Source organism: Rattus norvegicus, chromosome 1 (assembly GCF_036323735.1).
Source record: "Rattus norvegicus strain BN/NHsdMcwi chromosome 1, GRCr8, whole genome shotgun sequence".
Classification (NCBI taxonomy): domain Eukaryota; kingdom Metazoa; phylum Chordata; class Mammalia; order Rodentia; family Muridae; genus Rattus; species Rattus norvegicus.
Window position 1 is genome coordinate 103,554,926 of NC_086019.1, and position 21,615 is coordinate 103,576,540.

At 50.5% G+C, this 21,615-nt stretch overlaps 1 protein-coding gene and 1 pseudogene across 2 annotated transcripts; both read right to left on the reverse strand.

Annotated features, from left to right (window-relative positions):
- Positions 1-7,687: 7,687 nt before the first annotated feature.
- Klk2l (kallikrein related-peptidase 2 like) lies at positions 7,688-13,151 on the reverse strand (annotated as a pseudogene).
- A 3,012-nt stretch (positions 13,152-16,163) lies between these two features.
- On the reverse strand, positions 16,164-20,283 carry Klk1c4 (kallikrein 1-related peptidase C4). 2 transcript variants are annotated; one of them, XM_063280942.1, is made up of 5 exons: positions 20,238-20,283; positions 18,107-18,260; positions 16,930-17,216; positions 16,697-16,833; positions 16,164-16,334 (listed from the first exon to the last, which is right to left on the reverse strand). In XM_063280942.1, the coding sequence occupies exons 1-5, from the start codon at positions 20,281-20,283 to the stop codon at positions 16,179-16,181; spliced, it is 780 nt and encodes a 259-aa protein (XP_063137012.1). In that variant the 3' UTR covers positions 16,164-16,178. The 2 variants fall into 2 exon arrangements, with proteins under 2 accessions (XP_063137012.1, XP_038956841.1); XM_039100913.2 differs by having other exon boundaries at positions 16,171-16,334; positions 16,930-17,225.
- Between the last annotated feature and the right edge of the window lie 1,332 nt (positions 20,284-21,615).

Sequence of the window (21,615 nt, forward strand, 5' to 3'; positions counted from 1 at the left end):
TTCCTAACATGACCCGGTTCAGTCTGCCAGCTCTGTCCTCTCTGAATCTTATGGTCCCTCATATCTACAATAAACCTTCTCCTCCATCACACCTAGGATCAATCATGTCCTCCTTTTACTTCTTTTTTTCATTTACTAACTTCTTCCCTCTTGTGGTTCACCCACCCCAGTCATTTCCTGTTAGCCTCTCCCTTGGCCAGGTCCCCACATTTCTGCTCTCTCCATCTGGCTTCACATTCTAATCTTTCACTGCTCTGTCACTGCACCCTCCTCCCTGCCTTCTCACCCTGCAGTCTGTCCACTCTGTTCATCCTCACTTGGTCTCCACACCCTCCCGGGCTCTCAGCCCTTCTGTGATGTTTCTATCAACCCTGAACAAGGGCCCTGACTTATAGTCTGGAGGTGCAGGCTTTGGAGGAGTCTCTGCTGGAGACAATACCTGTGAGTCCTGGTGCTCAGGGAAAGCAGATGTCTCATTTGAGGGAACCTGACCTCCCAACCCCCGCTCTTCAACTGTTCATTCAAAGATGCATTCAGAGACTCTAACTGGATTCACAGAGCCCAGTTCAGACTCCTTCCATTAACTTAGTTAGTTTGTAGTATCAGTGGTGTGTATGTATTGCAGGATGTTTGATTACATTGTGAACCCCAAATTTTATTAGTTACTGAAAAGCCCTGTTTCTAGTTGTGGTGTACCTCAGCCCTCTGGCTGGAATTTAGACACATCCTTAATGCAAACTTTTAATCCCAAACAATGAAGGTCAAGTTAGTTCGTAGAAGGATACACACAAATTTGAAAGGATCTCTAATTGAGTGGCAGACAAAGTGAACAGTCAGAGAAAGTTTTGACAGGATAGGATGTGTCTAACTCTCACAAAAAGAGAGACTTAGGAAAGCTAGATAAGAGAACACACACACACACACACACACACACACACACAGAGAGAGAGAGAGAGAGAGAGAGAGAGACAGAGACAGAGAGAGAGAGACAGAGAGAGACAGAGACAGAAAGAAAGAGAAACAGAGACAGAAACAGAGACAAACACACACACAGAGAAAGAGAGAGATGGAGAGAGGGAGAGAGAGAGAGAGAGAGAGAGAGAGAGAGAGAGAGAGAGAGAGAACAGATTGGTTAGCATGGAGATGAATATTGAACCAGAACAGGTGAGTTTAACTACCAATGGGAGTTCAGAGTGAACAAGAAAGGTCAGCATTTTCAGCAGGAAGTCTCAGAGGCAGAAAACTTTCTAGACCTCGGTAACATTGTATGGAGGTTAGAAGCTTGCAGGACTAGGGCTAGGTTAGGAAACTGAGACAATAAACTTCAGTGACAACCATTACAACAAGAGAAGAAAAGATTTATTTAAACGTGTGTGTGCGTCTGTGTACGGGCGGGAGTCTGTGCGTATGTTCATGTGTGTGCACTCATCTTTCCCTCCCACCCTCCTTTCTACCCCTCTGTGTGTGTGTGTGTGTGTGTGTGTGTGTGTGTGTGTGTCTGTGTGTGTGTCCGTGCTGTTGTGGGAGCCAGTACACAGAGGGTAGTTTTTTTTTTCTGAAAAGCTAAGTAAAATTTCATTTGCATAACAAGGGAGAGTGTTAGGCTCCTCAGGAACAAACAGGCAGCTCACAAGGAGACTGGTCCAGTCTCCAAGCTATAGACAGAGGCTAAGATTTTGGTTCCAGGGTTGCTCCTTGGGTGTGAAGCAGTCTTGCTTGGCTGTCAGAGACTTAGGTTGGGCTGATGGGAAGGTACGGATCTCGCTGGGGTACAGTGAGGTAATGCCTGTGAAGTATGTGTTCAAATCATAAAATCAGGCTAGTGGTTAAAAACCAGCTTTGATATGGCATTCAGGCATTTGATCTAGAGCAAAGTACTGAGTTCAAATCCTGCCCAGATACAAAATGCTTCCTGCCTTTGGGCATATCACTCAGTCTTTCTGTGCCGTGTTTTCCTCATTTAAGAGGCAGGAACAATAAGTCCCCTCTCCAGCAACACTGGTGGCTGGGTTCCTGCTGGCTGGGAGTCAGTGCTGAGTTACAGTATCTGGGCACAGAGCTTATGGGAGTGGATAGAGTCAGTGGAAGAAGACATTTTGTTTTGGATTCTTACTTTCTTTTTGTTTTTCTGCACAAGGATTTTCTGTGTAGCCCTGGCTGTCCTGGAACTCAGTCTGTAGACCAGGCTGACCCAAACTTAGAAATCTACCTCCCTCTCCCTGCCTCCCAAGTGCTGGGATTAAAGATGCTCACCACCATCCCTGGTTGTTTCTTTTTATTCTGACAGACATGACATCCTGTTCTGTATCCCTAAAGCCCCTCGACCACAACCCTGTTTACAGTTGAGGGACTGGAGGGATGGGAGAGGTGAGTGAGTATGGGAGGCCCCAGTGTGAAGCAGCACCACAGAGCCAAGAACAGGGGTTCTGTTGTGCTGTGCAAAGTGGAAAGTTGGTTTTGTACTTAGAGGGATTTACCACTAGGTGGCACCAGGAAGTCCTTCTCTCTATCTGAGGGAAGAGGGAGCTGCCTTGACCTTGTGTCTGAGGAACAAGTGCTGGAAATTGTCCTGTGTCTGAGGGGATAGGCTGAACTCTGGGCCTGTGGTTCTCGGTGAGCTGGGGTTTTGGTCCATGGGTCTAAGGGATGAGGACTTGGGTGTGGACCCCTGGGATTGAGGAAGGGGATTCTGGGCCTGGAGCTTTGAGTCTGAGGGATTGAGGGCTGGGGCCTAGACTATAGGGTTGCTGAAAGAAGGATAATCTTGCCCAAAAATGAGAAGAGAATTTGAAAGTGTAGGCTGGGTACAAGTGCCTGTCTGCCCCAGGATCTAGAACAATGAGCGCTTGTCTTCCCCAATGCTTCCCCAGCAGTGAGAACTTCCTGCTTTCAGTGCCTTATGCCAGGATGCGGAGCCTAACTTTCTACTGCAGGAACTGCAGTCCCCAGAGAGCATTCAGGAGGGGACATGTTTGAGGTGAGTGTGGGATTCAATCTGCCAAGGTCCGTGAGCTCACCTTCTAACCTGGGCATGAGACGCAGTGGCTACAGTCCTCAGAAATGTGTCACCATCCTTGAGAGCAGGGTCGTCCTCAACATTTCCCTTCTCCATTGTCTGTTCTACAGACATTGATGGCTTCTGTCCCCTCCTCTTCGTGCTGGCTAGTTTAACTTGACACAAGCTAGAGCCATTTGAGAGGTTTGGTGGTAGTCTTTCATCACAGCCATAGTAACCCTAACCAGGACAGCATGGCTGTGAGCATGTCGTGGATCGATGAGCACAGCCAGAGTACCACTGTGGATGACAGCTGTGCCTCGCAGTGTATCTTCAATAACCACAACACGCATGTTCATATGCATATATTAATATGCAACACTGAGACATCTTTGGATTCAAAATTAGATCTAATTCAGTCTCCAGTATAAATTTGGATGTCTCATATCCCATAAGCAAATGTTTGCACATAGAGTCTGGATGTGCAAGGAGGGAGTCCCAAAAAGTTTGCCAGCGAAGGAAGGGAAAATGCTGACATATACTGAGGCCACAACTCTGTGTCTCAGAGTTGGTTGGAATGTGATCTAATGTGTCCTTAGATGTTGGATCTCTGGGGCTGAGTCTGCAATTCCAAATCTCCACAAAAGGGCTTTGTGGGCCCAAAGAGCTTTGTGGGTGAGAGACAGACTTCCTCATCCCAGGCACGTGGGTCTGCGGCACATCAAGTCCATGCCAATCTGACCCTCTGGCATTCAACAGGTCATTTCTCAGTCTTTGAAGAATTACTTTGTCCACACTGTTCTACTTAATCTGTGAGACGACCATTGTTTTTAAGGGTACAGGGAAGTTCTGTGTTTGTGTGTGAATGATAATGCCCGAAATACAGGACCTGCTCTGTGAAAGTGATTATTTTCATCAAGGGAACATGGTATATTTAAGATTCATAGGATTAGTGACTGTGTGTGTGTGTGTGTGTGTGTGTGTGTGTGTGTGTGTGTGTGTGTGTGTGTATACTGAGACATATTCACAGAGCTAAACAAAGAGAGTACAGGGTCATCCAGTCATCCACCCCAAAACCCTCCACTGTAGAGATTCAGAATTGCAGACCCAGACCGTAGAGACCCAATATTCATACACCAACCTGCTAGATCAGATTCCAGGAACCCTCAGTGTCCTTAGAAGGTGAGAGCTGGAGAAGATGTAAGACACGAGTCAGGTGGAGATGAGACTCTCACTCACAGGACTGAACCTTAGAGACTGTGGCAGACAGTGATGGAGGCAAGGGGCCTGGCAGAGAGGATCGGAGAGAAGGTTAAACTGTGTTCAGTGGGTCCTGGTAGGTCCAGCACAGAGCCCTACCCCAGACACCATGCTGTTCATCTTCATTGGACAGGGCCTTCCTGTCTCCCTGTGTCTCTGGACACCCTGTATGGCTTCACAGCTCCTCTTACCCCCTTTACCCCAGATGCCCCATGTTTCTGCTGCTCTGTCTTGATGGTTCACAGTCCTGGGTCACTGCACACTGTCCTCATTGCTGTGAAGACCACACCACTGTCTGTGCTGTTCTCCTGGGATGAACATTCTGGAAGATTCCTGTTTGCTTCAGGTATGACCCTTGTCACAGGATTTTCATGAAAATGTGTCTCTGTGGAGTGGAGACTGTAATGGATGCTAATAGCCTGTGCTTCATCAGTGTAACAGGTTAAGTATTTTCCAGGGAGGGGGCCATCTCACACATGGAGCGCCCTGGGGAGACTTATGATCTGAAATCAGACAGTTGACATCCTACCTAGTCCATTGCAAATAACTAATTATGTTGTATTTCTCCTTTTCTTTTTTTCCCCCTATTTTCTGCCTCTCCCTCCTCCTTTCCCTCCTCCTCTCCCTCCTCCTCTCCCTCCTGCTCTCCCTCCTGCTCTAACTCCTGCTCTCATTCCTCCTTTCTCTCTGCTTTCTTCTCCTCCTTCCCTCTTTCTTCCCCCTCTCCTTTTTGTCTGTGTTTGGGGTGGGGGGAGACAAACATTCTTTCTGATCCAGCTAGACTGATTGTCAAACAAGTACCAGGAATCTGTCTCCCATCTCCAGGAGACAGACACTGTCCTAGCTGGCTTTTAGGTGCATGCTGGGGACTCCTACTCTGTTCCTCACACTTGCACACTGATCACTTTACTGACTGAGTCATTGACCTCGCCTAGATCCTCTCATCTTGACAATTTTCTGTTTTAAAGTATATGCAAATCTTCATCCCTAGTTCTATTCTAACTTGTTTTATGCTTTCATGTTCTATATTGTCAATATCTTGCCTTAACTCCTTCAGAAATTTATTAGGACATTTCTTCTTTCAAAGATTTTTAAAAATGATTTATTTATGTATTATTATTTTAGGTGCATTGGTGTTTTTCCTGTATGAGTGTCAAATCCCTTGGAACTGGAATTACCGGCAGTTGTGAGCTGCCATTTAGGTGCTTGGAATTGAACCTAGGTCCTCTGGAAGAGCAGCCAACGGTCTTAACAGCTAAATCTTCTCTCCAGCCCCTTATTAGGACATTTCTACCTCAAACTGGCATCCAAATTAAATATTTTTAGTCACCAAATGACCCTTCACATGCTTATGGAACACTCACCAAGACCTTTTACTGGATTACCCCTGGCTCCCCATGCCCTGTGATCTCCATCAAAAAGAATTCATCTGAGGTGCAGAGACCTTTGTTTAGAAGATGGCAGTTTATTGCAGAGTGAGGCACTCAAGGGTAAGCATGGACTATGTCCTGGTCTACACTTTAGGCAGGCTTCACCCTATTCCCAAAGCCTCTAGGGCAGGCAGCTTTTCCTGGGGACTTGGTTTTGTCAGTGTGACTCACAGGCCCAGTTGGATGGGGGAGTGGAGCATCCATGTTGTTTCTCAGCTTCCTTGTAGGGTATGATCTCACCGGACTTCAGCTCCTGGAGTAGCTCAGTCACCACCTCCTCTCCCAGGGCCATAGCCGTGACTCAGACCCTGTCCTCCTGACCAGTAATTAAAGTCCTGAAGCCCATGCACTGGGTTTCATAGGATGATGACTGTGAGGGAGGGATCCAGTAGCACACTGTGTCCTCACCAGCAGCTTCTGTCTCAAAGTCTGTCAACAGGAGGCCTCAGAGGCCTCAGGGCCCCACCCTGAGATAGGCACTCAACCTAGCTTCTTTCTCCATCAGTGGTACCACCAGCAGTATCTCACAAAGTTCTCATATCCTGCCAGCCTTCCGGATGGTGATGCCACAATTCCATTCTCCCTAGGAGAACTGCAGTTCACTAAGCTGTGTCACTCCTCAGCCTGATTCTACTAACAGTTCTGTGTTGTCTCATGTGCCCAGTCATGACCTATTCCTCAGCTATGGTCTTTCTATATCCCTATGACACACTCTATGGTCTCTCATGTCCAGTATGGAAGGCTGGATATCCATCTACCCTGCGGACCTAGGGTGAGATTCTTTCTTGCACAAGGATGGGAGGAAAAAGCAATGGAGTGACCACCATGTCCCCAGTGAGTGTGGGTCTTTCCCCATACATGCACTTCCTTCCACATGCCCACTCACTGGTCAACAGATCACAAGATGTCACCAGGCCTGCTGTTTTCCTCAGCCCTCCCCCTTCTCTTCCTTCCCCACTGCTTTCTTTCCTCTCTCCCCCTTCCCCTCCTTTCCTCTCTCCTCCTCTTCCTCAGTCTTTCTTCCTTCATCTCCTGGGCTGTAGAAGATTCCCTAGAGGCAAAGGCACTCAACCTTGAGAAAACCCTAACTTGAGTCCCTCCTGGGACAATTTTGGATGCCTGAGACTTTCCTGTATGAGTGGAGTCTCAGTTCACTGGAGCCCTGGATATCAGTAGCAGTTTGTGCTGAGAGCGAGACTCTAAGTGTGAATGCGGATTTGGCCATCAGCTTGCTGAGCTGCTGTTGATGGAAGCCCTCTGGACGTGTCCTGACACACCACTGTCCATAGGAACCTCTGACAGGGAGTGGGAGTGGTAAGGTTACCCTCTCCACCCCACAGCTCACCTGCAAGTTTGCCTCTGGGTCCCTCTCTGCTTCCTGTCATGGTCTTCACCCATGACACACCCTAGCTCCACATCTGTGACTGAGAGTCCCTCTGTTAATTGCGGCTTGTTGTCTCCAACACCCACAAAGTGAATGAGCTTCCCCATTCTGTAGTTGCTCTCCTTTTCCCCAGCCTTGTGTCATGGAGTGACCTCCTTCCTCTGTTCAGAATTTCCTTAGGCATCCTCTCATGTCCAGAAAAAAAATGAGGGTGACATTTTAGCATCACCCCACCATGTACCCAGGTGCATGTGGATTGGCTTTTGCTCAGGGCTCCATGGACTTGTCACTGTGTGCCTCTGTCCTGCCTCCCAGGGGACCCTGTTCCTTCATCTCTGCATCACATGCATGCCAAGGCCACCACCACCTCCTTCTGCTTGAGCTGTTTGCAGACCTGCCATGCTCTTAAGATGGGAGAGGCATAGGGAACCCCTCTGAGACCTCCGGAACCAAATGTCTCTGCTCGTTCTTCCTGCTAAGCACCAGAATTGGAAGAGTCAGGAGGTTTTGTATTCTGTCAGCTGAATCGTGGGCTCCCATATGCCTAGGGCCCATAAAAACGGATGGTGCAGACCATGAAATAGATGGTTGTCAGTTTACTAGGGAAGGCACAAGACATCATGGGATGATCTGCAGGTTGGCCTTGATCCAGCTTATGCATTTTGACACTTTGGTGAATATGCTAGGCTTCTTAGGAAAGGCACAGGGGTTACCACCCCATGATGTAATCCCTTGGAGCATCCTATCACAGAGGAGTGTGGTTCCAGAGTCACCCTGAGAGAAGAAGGCACGGAGGTAGAGCGAGAGAACATCCCACTTTCTGTCTGGGTGCCCCACCTCTCATCCTTAGCCACCAACAGATTACAGATCACAACTTTGCAGTTTGCCTCCCAGGAAAATGCAGGATAGCATCCCAAAGGGAACACAGCCTGAAGCCCTGGGCAGAGGGGAAGGCAAACAGATACATCTCCTGTACTGAAGGCAGTGTCTCCGTGTCAGTGTGGGGAACAGAAGGCAGGGTCCCCAGGTCGGCAGTAGGGGAACAAAGGTGACACTGCCTGTGGGGTCATCTCCTGGCCCCATTCCCATAAACATATTCTAGGATAGACACCTCATAGCCAAGGGTGAGCAGGGGCTAAGAGAGACCAGCTCTGACACTAGAAGGGTAGTTTGGAGGTAATGCAGCAGGAGAGACTGTGGAAACACCTGCGAGGAAGGGGGTGGGGTGAGACCAGATGAGGATAAAGATCTGGTTGGAGTCTTCACCCAGCTCAAGCCTGAGACAAGCCCTCCTGCTTCAGCCTTCCTGAAGCCTGATCTCACAAACACGAGAGGGCGACTGAGAGCAGAGTCACCTGTCCCTGCTCAGTCCAGCACCATCCAGAGCCAGCTTCCAGCACACCAGAAAGTAAAGTATCTGACAGGGCCCTGCTGAGGCCCTGAAGAAAGCAACCTCTCCTTGTGTGCTCTGAGCCCTGTTCACACTCTGTCTGCAGACATTTATTTAGTCACAAGCTCCTTGGTTCCCCCAAAGCCCTCTAGCCCTTGCCCTGGAGACCTGGTCCCTGCCTCCCACCCCCCCCCAGTTCCAAGTGCCCTGCACCCCTGTGTCAGGTGCTGCCTCTTCTAACCTTGCACACAACATTCCCTCCTACCACAGTGACCCTCCCAGCGTCTCAGGCCTCTTGTCTGCCCCGTGGCTCCATCACCTTATGACATTCTACCCCATCACGCCTGAGTTGTACCTGGTGCTTATGGCTGCCCTTTTTTCTGGATCTGTGTTCTCCACATCCAAATCCCCCTCCTGGCGTGAGCATGGGGCTTCAGGAGGCCCCTCAGGACAGGAGAGTCTTGAGGGGAACGGCTTGAGTTGTGCAGGAGACTCAGGAGGTGCAGCTTTCCTAAGTGCTATCCTGGGGCAGGCTCTTTGATGATGCAGTTGCCTTCCGTGCTCCTGAGGCTAATCTAACAACTCATGAGCTCGCCACGATGGATGACCTGGTGTGTTGTCTTCTCTGTCTGTGGTGAGTAGAAATGCTGGCCCAGGAAAAGCCATGCAGCATCCACCCCTCCACACACACACAATGCTGCTCTGGGAGGGAGGGGCTGCACTAGGCTCACTGTTGGCTGCCCAGGGTCTAGGATGGTCATAGGTACCATGGAGATCCATAAGAAAAGGCGTTCACAGGCTGAAAAGACTGGATGTGGAAAAGTGAGAGACATAGGTTGGTTTGGGAAGGAGAGGGGACAGGACTGGAGCAGAGGAGGCTGTGACACACTGCAGGGCAGGGCACTGAAGGACTATGGTGCCTGAGCATCTGAGGAAATGCTGCTGGGCCTCAGACCAGAATCAGTTTCCTTCACTCTGGTTGTCTCCATGTCTTCTCTCAGTGACCTGGGTTTGGGGCTGCTCACTATGCAGGTATCTATGCTGCCTTCCTGGTGTCCAGCACACAGCATGAGTTCTGTCACCCTCTATGAATAGGCATCCTTACAGACATCACTGGACATGAGGGTGAGGTCTACACACTGCAGCATCTTTGCACTTAGAGCTGTGGCCCGAGAGAACACAACCATGACAGGAATACAGGAGCTCAGTTGCCCGGCCTGTTCCTCCAGAACCGCACTTCCTGCTCCAGGTTACAGGGTCTGACCCAGACATACACTTATCTGGCCTGGTGCTGCCCCAGCCGGATGCCAGGCAGCAGCTCCCCAGCTTAGCCTCCTCAGTGGGCTCCTCAGTCACCCTCACAGCCTCTGTGGTGTTGGCTGGCTCCCTCAGCTGACGCAGCATCAGGTTGTGGCTGTTGTCAGCATCCGGGCTGAGAAACGTGGGCATTCGGAGGCTCCTGTTACAGAGTGGGTGTGGGACAGAATGTCTACAGGGACATACTGGCCAGTGTCTCCATCAGCGTCCAGGCTGTGCTGACCCAGCCTCACCTTGTTATGTGAGGGAGAAGCAGAGATGAGGGAGAAGGAGCACGCAGGGCATCTGGGCAGAAGGGAGAACGAGAGGAGAAATGGATGAAAGGAAAGAAATGGATGAGAGGAAAGAGAGGGTGGACAGCAGAGAGAGCAGGAAAGAACTGGCAGGAGAGGGAGGGAGACGCAGACACAGACACAGAATGGGAAAGGCAGGGACACCAGGGTGTGAGAAGGCTCAGCAGGTAACAAGTTTACTGCACTAGTGTGAGCACCTGACTTTGGACATTCGGAACTGAATGTTGTGCGTTCCTGGTATTCCCAGATGAGGACACAGGGACATGATGATCTCTAGTGCTGCCTGGGACCCAGCTATGCTGAATATTTGAGCTCCTGTCTCAAAAAATAGGGGCAGAAGATGGCTAGACAGGTGGTGGCTCAGTGGTTAAGAGCACTGACTGCTTTTTCAGAGGACCTGGGTCCATTCCCAGCACAAACCTGCTGGCTCACAAATGTCTGTAACTCTAGTTCCTAGTGCCCAGATACACATAGAAGCAAATCACTCATATACAGGATTTTTTATTAAGATGATTAAAGAAAAAGGATGCAGGCAGTGAAGCGGCTCAGTAGGTAGGGGCTCTTGCAGCCAAGCACAGTGACCTGAGTTCAATCCCAAGACCTACATGGTGGAGGGAGGGAACTGACTCCTGTAAGCTGTCTCTTGACCTCCAAGCTGGTGCAGTGTCATACATGCTTGCACATACACATACTCACACACGTACACATACACAACAAATAAAAGGGATAAATCAACTTAGAAAACACAAGCTGGAGAGCAAGAGAGGAAGACAGATGATGTCTGCTCCTGGCCTCCATACACACACACGCACATGCTCACACACACTCATCAACAGTATGCATACATGCACCACACACACATGATTAAATCAAAAGAACTAGAAAGGTAGCAGGGGGAAGTGGCAGCGAGGAGCAGTATGGGAAAGCACCTGGGGACAGGTGGGAGCAGAAAGTACAAGGGAGAGAAGGGACTCATGATGGACAAGAGGCAGAGACAAACAGAGGAAAAGGACAATGAGGCAGGAAGTAAAGAGAGAAGGGGAAATGGAACAGGGAAGGGGCAGGCCTGAGAGCCACTCAGGTGCACTGGGCTAGCCTGAGCTTGCCTGGCAACTGCCATATGGTCACAGCCCAAGCTTTGTGCCCACTTCCTCCCAGTACCCTGCCCTGTCTCTGTGCTCATCCAGCTGTATTGACACAGCTCTGTCCAGCCTCTCCCTGTATGTCCCCCAGCCTGGACATGATCCTACAGTGCCAGGTTGCTCTGGAGAAGCTGAGGACTTCCCTCACATTGGCATATGGGTCCCCCCATTCCAGCCTTGTAGGGTGCAGTGAATCCTGTTCTTCAATGTGGTCAGTAGTGATGGGGATGGAGAGTGAGACCCAGACCCAGATAGAGTTGGGCGTAGATCTAGAAGGGGGGACCAATAGTGACAGATGGTCACAGAGGCACCCAGAGGAGGACAGAGATAGGACAGATGCAGAAGCATGGAGTCAGGGAAAGAGGAGAGACAAAAATGGGAGACATGAGGAGAGACTCAGGTGCTCATGGCCCATCCACCCCTCTGTCCCTCTGACCCAGCACCAACCTTCATCCCTCAGACCTCTACCTCCCATGAGGTCCTTCAAGGAAGACGGTGGCATAGTCTTCCTTGAAGGAGAAGAGCTTCCCTCATCCCAATCTTCCTCCTACTAATGTGTTTGGGAGGTGGATCCCAGGGACCCTTGCTTGTCAGTCAAATGCTCCGGCCACAGCCACACCTGAACCCATCCTCCCTGGGATGCAGTGGGCAGCTGTGAGTTCCCACTGCGGTTGGACCAGGATGCCACCCCACCACCCCTGACAGCCTTGTCATAGTGATACACCACGACCTGCCAGGGTTGGGAATGTCTCTCACACTCCCAGCCTCCAACGGTACTGGACTGGACGAGGGGAAAGTCACCTGCAGAAAGAAATTCTGGGTAGGGCCCAGCATTGGCATGGAAAAGGGATTGAGAAGAAAAACTTTCCTGTGGATATGAAGGGACATGGTGCAGAGGACCAGGAGGGTGGTCAGGTTAAGGGGTGCTAGAGTGGACTGGATTTCATGACTCACACCTGCCTTGCTCGATGGTAGTTTGCTTTATCTAGGGAGACATAGACTCTGAATACAAAGTTAACCCTAGACAACAGACTGGGAGACATCAGATGAGGCAATGTCTGGAGTTGCATAGGCTCCTGGGGGATTGGGCATAAGCAAGGCATGGGGTGGATGATGGTGGAAACTCTGTTCTCAGGGAAAGAGTGTCCAAAATAGAGATGGGCTCCTATGGAAGAGGTCTGTTTATTGAAAAACCATCCTGTGTAGGGTTAAGGGATCAGAGTGGGAAAGGATGGGGACAGACTAGACTCCAAAGATGACCCAGGAAGCAGTTCTAGAAGAGCCCCTGCAACCCTCTCAGAAAGATAAGGAGGAGAGCAGAATAAGAGGAAAATTTAAAAAAAAAAAAAAACCTAATTCCAGACTGTAGAGGGCAGAGCTATTTGTGATCTTTGAGGAGATCTCTTAGTTAAATGATAGAACAGGGTGTGTCCTAGGATCTGTGTTCCCAGAAAAGAAGTGTGGGACAGAAGTCAAGGTGGAGGGCCTAGGGTGATAGTTGAGTCTGTGTGAGAATGACAGGAGTGTTGTGGTTAGGCTAAGGGGTGCTGGAAGGCAGAGGGATGTCTTCTAGTGAAGAATTCTGAATCTCACCATGACAGACCGAGATGGCCCAGGATCTGCACCTGAGGTAAATTGGCTGGAGGCAGGGTGTGGACTAGAAGAGATTTTCTAGGACATCAAGGTAGACAAAAGGAAGAAGAAGGGCTATGCAGCATGGTAGGGCTGAGATAGGCTGGCCGGGTGGCACCACAAGAAATCAAAACACCCATCTCTGGTCTAGGAACTCCATGGGGTGGGGAATGACACTGTGCTGCTGTGAGAGGGAAGACTTATGGGAAAGAAGGGAGGAGTCTGGTCCCCTTTTCTTCCTGTGGAACCCTCAACTTCTTACCATATTCCCCCAGAGACAGCATGAGGCACAGAACCAGAAACCACATGGCAGCAGGGTTTGAGCTTGGAGCTGAGGTCTTTTGGTCTCTCTACAAGGCCTGAGAAAGCCTTCACCCCTCCACACTTCCACCCGGCCCTGCAGGCACATGGGAGATATCTGAGCCTCGCCTCTAAGTCTGGGAGATATACACTTACACCAAGGAGAGAGACTGAGCACGAGAACCCATATTTCTTAGTTCAGTATGGATTCCTGGGGTCTGAGATGTAACTGGGAATGGGCCCATGGGCAGGGCAGCTTGATCAAAGAAGCTGAAGGTTGTGGAATGGGTGAAAACAGGGGTATGACTGGCACTCAATCAAAGTTTACTTACCTAGACCCCAATAAAAACCTCACTTCCAAGTCTCAGTGGTCAGTACAATCTATGCCAATGGCCCATTTGCCGCTCTGAGATCAAGACTATCTTTCTAACACCTCTGAATACTTACGTGTTTTTATAGTGGTGTGTGTGTGTGTGTGTGTGTGTGTGTGTGTGTGTGTGTGTGTGTGTGTGTGTGTGTGTGTATCTGCTGGTACAGGCATCTGAGTCGGGCATGGAGGGCAGGGGAGGACAAGATGACCCCCACTGTCAGTGTCCCCCTTACTCCCTTGAGACAAGGTCTCTCTGAAGCAGGAGCTGAGCTGGAGGTCAGCAAGCCCAGCATTCATGCTGAGGCTGGAGTGCAGGACTTCACACATGCTAGGCAAGCATTCTACCAGTGAAGCCACAACCCCAGGACCCCTGGACTGCTTATACTTTGTATTTTGAGACAGATAAGGTCTAGGTGTCTCTAAACTGCTCAGGCTGGCCTTGAGATGGCTCTCCATCCCAGCCTTTGGGGTAATTAGTTTGGACTCCTGATAGTGTGAGAAGAAGGACAGACACACACAAACACACACATACAGAGACGGAAAGGGAGAGGGAAAGAGGGAGAGGGAGAGAGAGAAAGAGAGAGAGAGAGAGAGAGAGAGAGAGAGAGAGAGAGAGAGAGAGAGAGAGATGGACAGAGGTGGGGGAGGTAACTGTAGCCATCTCTCTGACTCTCCTCCCCACTTTACACTCACATGAGCAAGGGCTTCCATATTTCTGGCCCTGGCATTATGCCTCATCCTCCTGCCCACCATGTTCCTCTCCTTCCGACCAGTCTGCCGACGCCTGAACAAGATAGACTTCATCTTCAGTTTCCTCAGCATTGGCATTGGTAAGTGTTGGCAAGGACAGGGGTGACTGAAGATTTCCCCACCCAAGCCCAGAGCTGCTCCTACCCAGAGGTGTGGCTAGATTTCCAATTCTGCTGCTCTGAGGGAGAGGGGTGTCTCTGTGACTATCTAGCTCAGACTGGCTGTGCTCTCACTCTAGTCCATGCTGGCTTTGAATATGCCATTCTCTTGCCTCAGCATCATAAGTATCTGGGATTAAAAGCCTATGCCCACTAGTTGTGACCGATGGTTTTGTCTCTTAATTCCCTTTCCCTCTGAGTACTGAGTATGTATCCATTTGTCCTCTGTGTGTGTGTGTGTGTGTGTGTGTGTGTGTGTGTGTGTGTGTGTGTGTGTGTTTTCACCTGTGGCATGTAAGGCTGGTTGACTCTATTTCTCTCCTTTTGGTGTGTGGTGTGGTGTTTCCTGTCTAGCCTTCTGTGCTTCTCTTGCCCCACCCCAGTGCAGGGCTTCTGATTCTGCTCACACTGAAGTTCTTTGTCTTCAACTGCAATAGGCTGTGCCTAAGGCCACAGGTATCCTACCAGTTGGCTTCCCTGTGCTGGTGCACCAGAGCCTAGATTCTGTGGGCCGGTGAGGGCGGGGCCTCAGAGGGAAGGGCAGGTCCTGTGCAGGGCAGGGGTGGAGCGCAGGAAAGGGGGTCAAGCCTCCAGGAGTGAGTTGGGGCTTGAAGTGGGGCTCTGAGTTGAGTGCCAAAGGGGTCCCTTCCCACAGGGACTTTGTCCTTCCTCAACCAAGTGTGGATGTGGAGCTACAATACGCCTTTCATGGAGCGGAGGCTCAGCTACTTCCGTTGGGCCTCGAGACACCACTCCTTACACTTGCAGCAGCTGTCTATTTCGGCCAGAAACTTGGAGCCCGCCCAGAAGCTGTCTACTGCAAGCAACTTTGTGAACTACCTCGAGCCTCCCCAACAGAGGGACGACGCAACTTCTCAGGACACTGATGAGTCCCCGCAGCCTGATGCCTCTACCTCGGTCCCTGTGGCTCAGTTTCCATCAGACCTCCCCTGAGGTCCCATACTTCCCCTGAGAGCAGGTAGCACCCTGGGGACACAGGTGGCAAGCCCCAGTCCCCGCTGTAGGGCCCACTCCTTACTGCCTGAGTCTTGGCAGGGACCCTCCTCTGAAAGTCCTCCAATACTCTCAGCTGTGGCTATATCCCTCTGAAAAGACACTGGTTTGTGGTCCCAAGGAGTGGGAACAATGTGGCCCTTTTCCCAAGCTGGGCAATACTCTGCCCCACAGGGCATGCCCCTAAGCCACTCCTCATCCTTGTTCCAGCCCTACAAGAGACATACCCTCCATGGGTTCCAGGGGAATACTCTGCAGCCTAGCCTTGGGGGTAGTCCCTACCCTTCTGTTTACAGACCCCTTCCCAGGAAGAAAAGGATTAATATAAGACTCCTGCCCCTTTCTTGGCTTCTGCAACTCAATATAACCAGGCTGGCAGTTTAAGTATTCAATGTCCGACTGCTTGTCATCTCTTCTGCCTCCAGTGTAGCATCGGGCCTAGATGGAGACGACCTTTAAGGTGTGTCGAACATTACTACACTGTGAGACCTGAACACGCTCCTTGCCAAAGGAAACCCCTTTGCCATCCCTGACTTGGTCTGAGCCTTTTGTCTGCCTTAGTCTCAAGGGGATCCCTTTAGCCAACCATATATGGACCCCTATCCCTTGTTGACCTCCTTTTAGAGGCCAGACCTTAGCTGGGTGGACTCCCAGCTCCAGGCTCCAGAAGGTGAGAGAGTGTCAGAACTTGAACACGTGTGCTGCATGGTGCGTTTTATTGAGATCAGGGGACAGTGTGACACTCAGGGGTTTTCCTTCATAACTTCTTTTATCCAGGAGGTGAACTTAATAATTTTGGTGTAGATGCCTGGGTTATGGGGCTCACTGCATGGGACAGAGCCCCATGATGTGAGGCCCTGGAGCACACCATCACAGATGAGGGGGCCTCCTGAGTCACCCTGAAAGAAGGAGAGGGACAGGAGTAAGGAAGGAGTTGGAAGTTGGGTTCTACTTCACAACCTGGAACTGATTTCAGGAGGAAGACAGGGAGACTCCAAGAGGCAGCTCTGGCCAGTAGGGGAGGGAACCCAGCTCCTGGGAGGCCAGCTCTTACAGCGAGTGAGGGGTGGACAGGCCGGTCCCGGAAGCCAAGTCAATGAGGAGGAATAGTACCAACTGCAGGATCCTCCCCTCCCAGCTCACATCACTTCCATAAGGAAGGATGGGAAGCATCTGCTTAGACAGGGTGAGGAAGTGGGAATTGAGAACCTCAGTTCCTTCTCTCATCCCTACACCTCTCTGCAGGGAGATGCTTTCTCACATTGCAAGCGTCTTTGCCTCCTTCCAACTTTCCTGCACACAGCATGAGATCTGTCACCTTCCATCTGTAGGCTTCGATGCACTTCTCATTAGACAGAAGATCGATGTTCACACACTGGAGATCATCTGGTAATTCTGCTGTGGATCAGGATGCAAGCAGGTCGTGAGCAGACCCCAGCCAGGTCCTCTCTGCCTCCCCCTCACACCCAGCTCTGTTTCCTGGCTTAGACTTACATATAAGGGGTTTTGTGCTGCCCCAGCCTGAGACAAGGCAGGTGCTCCCCACCTTGGGCTCCTCCGTGGGCAGATCGATGACCTTAACACCATCTGTGATGTCAGCCGGCTCGCTGAGGTGTAGCAGCATCAGGTCATTGCTGTAGTCATACCCGGTTTGTCGGGTGTGGTTCCTCATGAGGAATGGGTTGTAGTCAGGGTGAGGGAAGCTTTGGCTGACAAACCGGTACTGAGCAAAGGGTTCATCTTCAAATAGGTTGTGTCGTCCCAACAAAACATGGTAATAGCTGAGGGCAGGGAAGGAGACGGAGTGAATGAGAAGAGGCAACCAGGGAGATTGGGCAGAATACAGGGAAAGGGGGAAGAGGGAGGGAGGAAGGAAGAGTCGGACAGAAACTCACACACACACATACACAGAGAGAGAGGGAGACAGAGCCACACACACACAAACTCACAGACACACATTTAGAGACAGAGAGTCAGAGACAAAGACAGAAGACAAGGGAAGAGGGAGCACAGAGGAGGGGAGGGCCTGAGAGCTGTTCAGGTGCAGCAGGAACTTGGCTGAACTTCCCCAGTAGGTAAGGCCTGGCTCACAGCCCAAGTCTGAGCTCCCCTCCCCTAGTTCCCCTCCCCACACCAGCATCCTGCTCTCCCTCTGTACTCAGTTACCTCACCCAGATCCAGCTCTGACCAGCCCTTCCCTGTGTCCTGTGAGTGGACAGAAGGTCCTAATGGCCGAGCTTCTCTGAGGAGAGTGAGGAATTCTCTCACACCATACATTCAGGCTCAACCTACATTCAGTGACATGACTTTGTATCCTCAGGGACCTTTAGGCCTGTTCTCCAGTATTGTCAGTAGTAATAAAAGAGGACACAAGAGACCCAGACCCAGACTGAGATGGGTTTAGACCCATGGAGAAGACACAGAGTGACAGACAGCCACAAAGACACTCAAATGTGAATACAGGCAGGAGACATATGAACAACAAGGCAGAAAAGAAAGAACCAGAATATGAACACAAGCCTGGAGAGAGGAGCAAAGAGACCCAGGAGGTCATGGACAGACCATGGGTCCAGCCCCGCTGGACCTCTTTAGACTTTGAGCCAGTCCCATCCTCCTGCCATTCAGTACCACAGCCTGTCCTGGAGTCATTCCTGTCCCCTCCCTTACTCACTGGCTATAGCAGTGGGCAGCCGTGATCACCCAGCTGGGGTCTATCAGGACACCCCCGCAGAGGTATCTGTTGATGACAGCCACTTGCCAGGGTTGGGAATTCTTCTCACAGTTATATCCTCCCACAATTCGAGATTGGACGGGAGGTGCAGCATCTGTAATGGGTTCACACAGGGGTGTGGGTATGGTTGGGTCAGATACCGGTATGGTTGTAGTGTTCGGGGACACAGTTAGGCAGGGCTGGGACATAGCTCCAGTATGTGGGGAAGAGACTCATGTATGGCTGGTTCTAAGTAGGGAGAACAATGCTGTGGGGACAGAGATAATTCATGAAGCAGAAATTAGGTATGGGTTAAGGGATGGAGGGCAAAGAAAGAGGGAGAGATAGAAAGAGAGAGAGTCAGAGAGAGAGAGAGAGAGAGAGAGAGAGAGAGAGAGAGAGAGAGAATTCCAGTCCATTCTTAGTCCAGTGAGAGTGAAATCAGAGGCCAAGAGGCTTTGGCATTTAAAGACTCCAAGGCTTGAGAAGACATCAGGGCCTTGGTTGTGTTTTTGGAATTCTGGAAATGGTGAGGCCCCCCAAAACTAGATTTGAGAGAGTAAATGAATCCAGACACGGGAGCTCTGGGATGACTTGGGGTTTCCAGGATTGGGCATGAAGTGGCCAGCTGGTATGGGAGAGAATAAGGGGTTTCCAGATCAAAGGAGCAGGGATGAGGCTTGGGTGTGGACTCCTGTTAGAGTCTGTGGTTAAGATGATACCTAAGAGGGTGGGGCTCCCTATGAACATAGTTTGAGCCTGGACAAGCAGTGGGAGAAGGAGACTCTGGGGTATGTGAGGGAACGGTTCTGCTTCCCACGGAGTGGGCAGGGGCAAATGGTCAGGGTGTTGGTGAGGTTCAGGGTTCTCTTGCAGGCAGCCTCAAGACAGCACAGGGGTGAAAAGGAGTTAAACAAGTCAGACCACTGTGAGGCAGAGAGGAGGACACAGGCAGTGTGGGGTGCTAGGGTTCGGTGTTGGGGTCTTGGGATGTCCTGCACAGAATGGGAACTAGAGCTGTGCAGTGGGGTTCCAGCAAGACAGGACAGGAGCTGGTGGGGTTAGAAAGAACAAGGGGCCTGTGGATGAGAGAGATCAGCAGGGGAGGGAAGAGTCGGCCAAAGCAATGCATTAGGAGACACAGAAGCTTGGCAAGCACTTATCTGTAATCCCAGCACACTGAAGGCTGAGGCAGGAGGATTACCGTGGACCAGAGAAAAGCCTGAATTTCACCATGAGACACTAGCTCAGCGCCTATTCCCAAGAGCTGTGCAGATGGCTTCGTTTCTACAGTATTGGCTGTGCAAGCATTAGGACCTGAGCTGAACTCCCCAGAACCCAGGTAAAAGGTCAGGTATGGCAGTGTGCACCTGTAACACCAGAGGTGGAAGCAGTAGGAGTCCCCTGATGTCTTCCAGACAGCCAATTAATCCTAAAGGGAAAATCCACATTCAGTGATCAATGAAGATCCTTAGTGTCCACAACTGGCCTCTGACACCTGACACTTCCTCCCCAAACAAGACTTTTCCAAAAAGCAATGGAGAAGGGGCATGAGTCAACCCCCCACAGCAGAAAGAGTAAGGGGACATATCTGATGTCACAAGCCAATTTGGGAAGTGAAACTATCAATAGAAACTGAGCAACTTGAGAAGATGGGAGACCAGTTGTCAGGATGTGGAGAACACAGCTGAAGTCTGACAGCTTCTGGATAGCCAAGGGCTCTAGTATGGGATTTGGGCAAGCTCCTGACACAGGGGTTGGATTCTTAGTTTCTAGGGAAAACAACAATTAGAGAGACAAGTGAAGTCCTAAGGTTAATTCGGGGTTTGGAAAGATTCCTTGGAGTGACAGGAGAAGCCCAGAGATGTTGAGGTGGCTAAGGAAGGAGAAATTTCTGGAAAATGGGAGGGAACAGGTACCTGGCATGGGAGAGAGGACTGTGAGGGACTTGAAAGTGTGCAGGGGGAAAGAGGGAGGAGCAGGTGTTGCTTTAGAATGTAGCTGGGGCCAGGGGAGAGGGAAGAGGAATGTTCCGGGCCAAAGGCTGCATGAGGGTCAGGTCTCTGACCACTCCAACTTCCCCCTGTCTCACCAATCCCTCCCAGAGACAGGGCGAGGAACAGGATCAGGAACCACATGGTATCAGGTGTCCAGGAGAAGCAGGTGGTGATCTTGGAGCTGAGGAGTGTCCTTGGGGAGCCTTTAAATACTCCTCGTTCTCCCTCCAGCCCTGCCCCTGCCCTGTTGGCACCCAGATGCTGGCCAAGGCCCTGCCCTTGCTGATGGAGGTGGATTCCCTGCTCCCACCCTCATGGCTGTGGGAGGGGAGGGCCCTGTTGTACCTGCTGCCCAGTAGACCCTAGTTCACCCTGGATACCTCCCCCAGGGTATGGGAGGGCCTGCTGCTCCTGGAACTGTTCATGTTCTGGGTACTAAAGCCAGGTGCCAAGGTCAGGGTTGAGAGTGAAGGGGTGTGATAGTCGGGTACAGGAGCAAGTGACCCCCAACCCAAAGCTCTAAGGAAGGTCCTGTACCTCAAGACCAAGATTATCTTCAGAAATCAGCCCTTAGAACAAATTCTTTGCACCAGTGACATCCACGAAGGCTGCAAGCTCCCCTCACATATGTCATTTTCTTTTTTGTTGAGAAGGGCAAAAATCTTGCCGTCGTGGACTTGGCTTCTGGATCGCTGATTTTATTGTTCCTGTTAGAAGTTTGGGGGCAGGGTATAATGCTACACTCCTATAATCCCAGCACTTTGAAGCCTGAGGCAGGAGGATCTCTGTGATTTTAGGCCCTAATAATCTGTGATGTAGACCAACCTTGTGACATAGTGAGTTTCCGGACAACTAGGGTTATATATACAACTGGCCCAAAACAAAGCAATAAAATGAAATAAGATAAATAGAAGTTATGGTGCACATTACCATGCCTGACTACTCATTGGTTCTAGAATATGAGGGTTCAGGTTATACCTGGGGAGTATACACAAGCCCTGAAATGTGTTGGAGTCACAATGACTTCTTGTTTCGTAGGTAAGGGTACCCAAGGTCCCATCCTTCAAAGGCCCAAAGATCTGGACTAACTGCCTACCTTGTGGAAGATTTTCCCCACTGCCCCTGCATGATGGTCACACCTTTTACCTCAGCACTTGGGAAGTGGAGGCAGGAGGATCAGAAGTTCAAGGTCAGCTCAGCTACAGAACAAGTTCTAGGTCAGGCTGCATGAGACCTTGTCTTCCAAAAGAAATGTGTGTGGGTATGGGTGGGATTGGGATGCAGGCCAAGTGGTGGACTCATTGTCTAGAGTAAACGAGGCCCTGGTTTTGAGCCACAGTGCTGTGTAAAACCAGGTGAGGTGTTTCATGCTTGTAGAACCAGCATGTATGATGTGGAGGGAATAAGTAAGTAAGTAAATAAATAAATAATAAATAAAGAAGTAAGTATTTTTGAGGCTAGCAAGATGGTTCA

Coding starts and splice junctions, on each gene's coding strand:
- Klk1c4 (XM_039100913.2), bottom strand. CDS start 20,283: ATGTGGTTCCTGATCCTGTTCCTCGCCCTGTCTCTGGGAGGGATTG. Junction 17,226..18,106: donor GCTGCCCACTGCTATAGCCA/GTGAGTAAGGGA, acceptor CGTCTCCTTCCC/TGCCCTCAGCTATTACCATG. Junction 16,834..16,929: donor CAGCACAAAACCCCTTATAT/GTAAGTCTAAGC, acceptor CCTGATCCACAG/CAGAATTACCAGATGATCTC.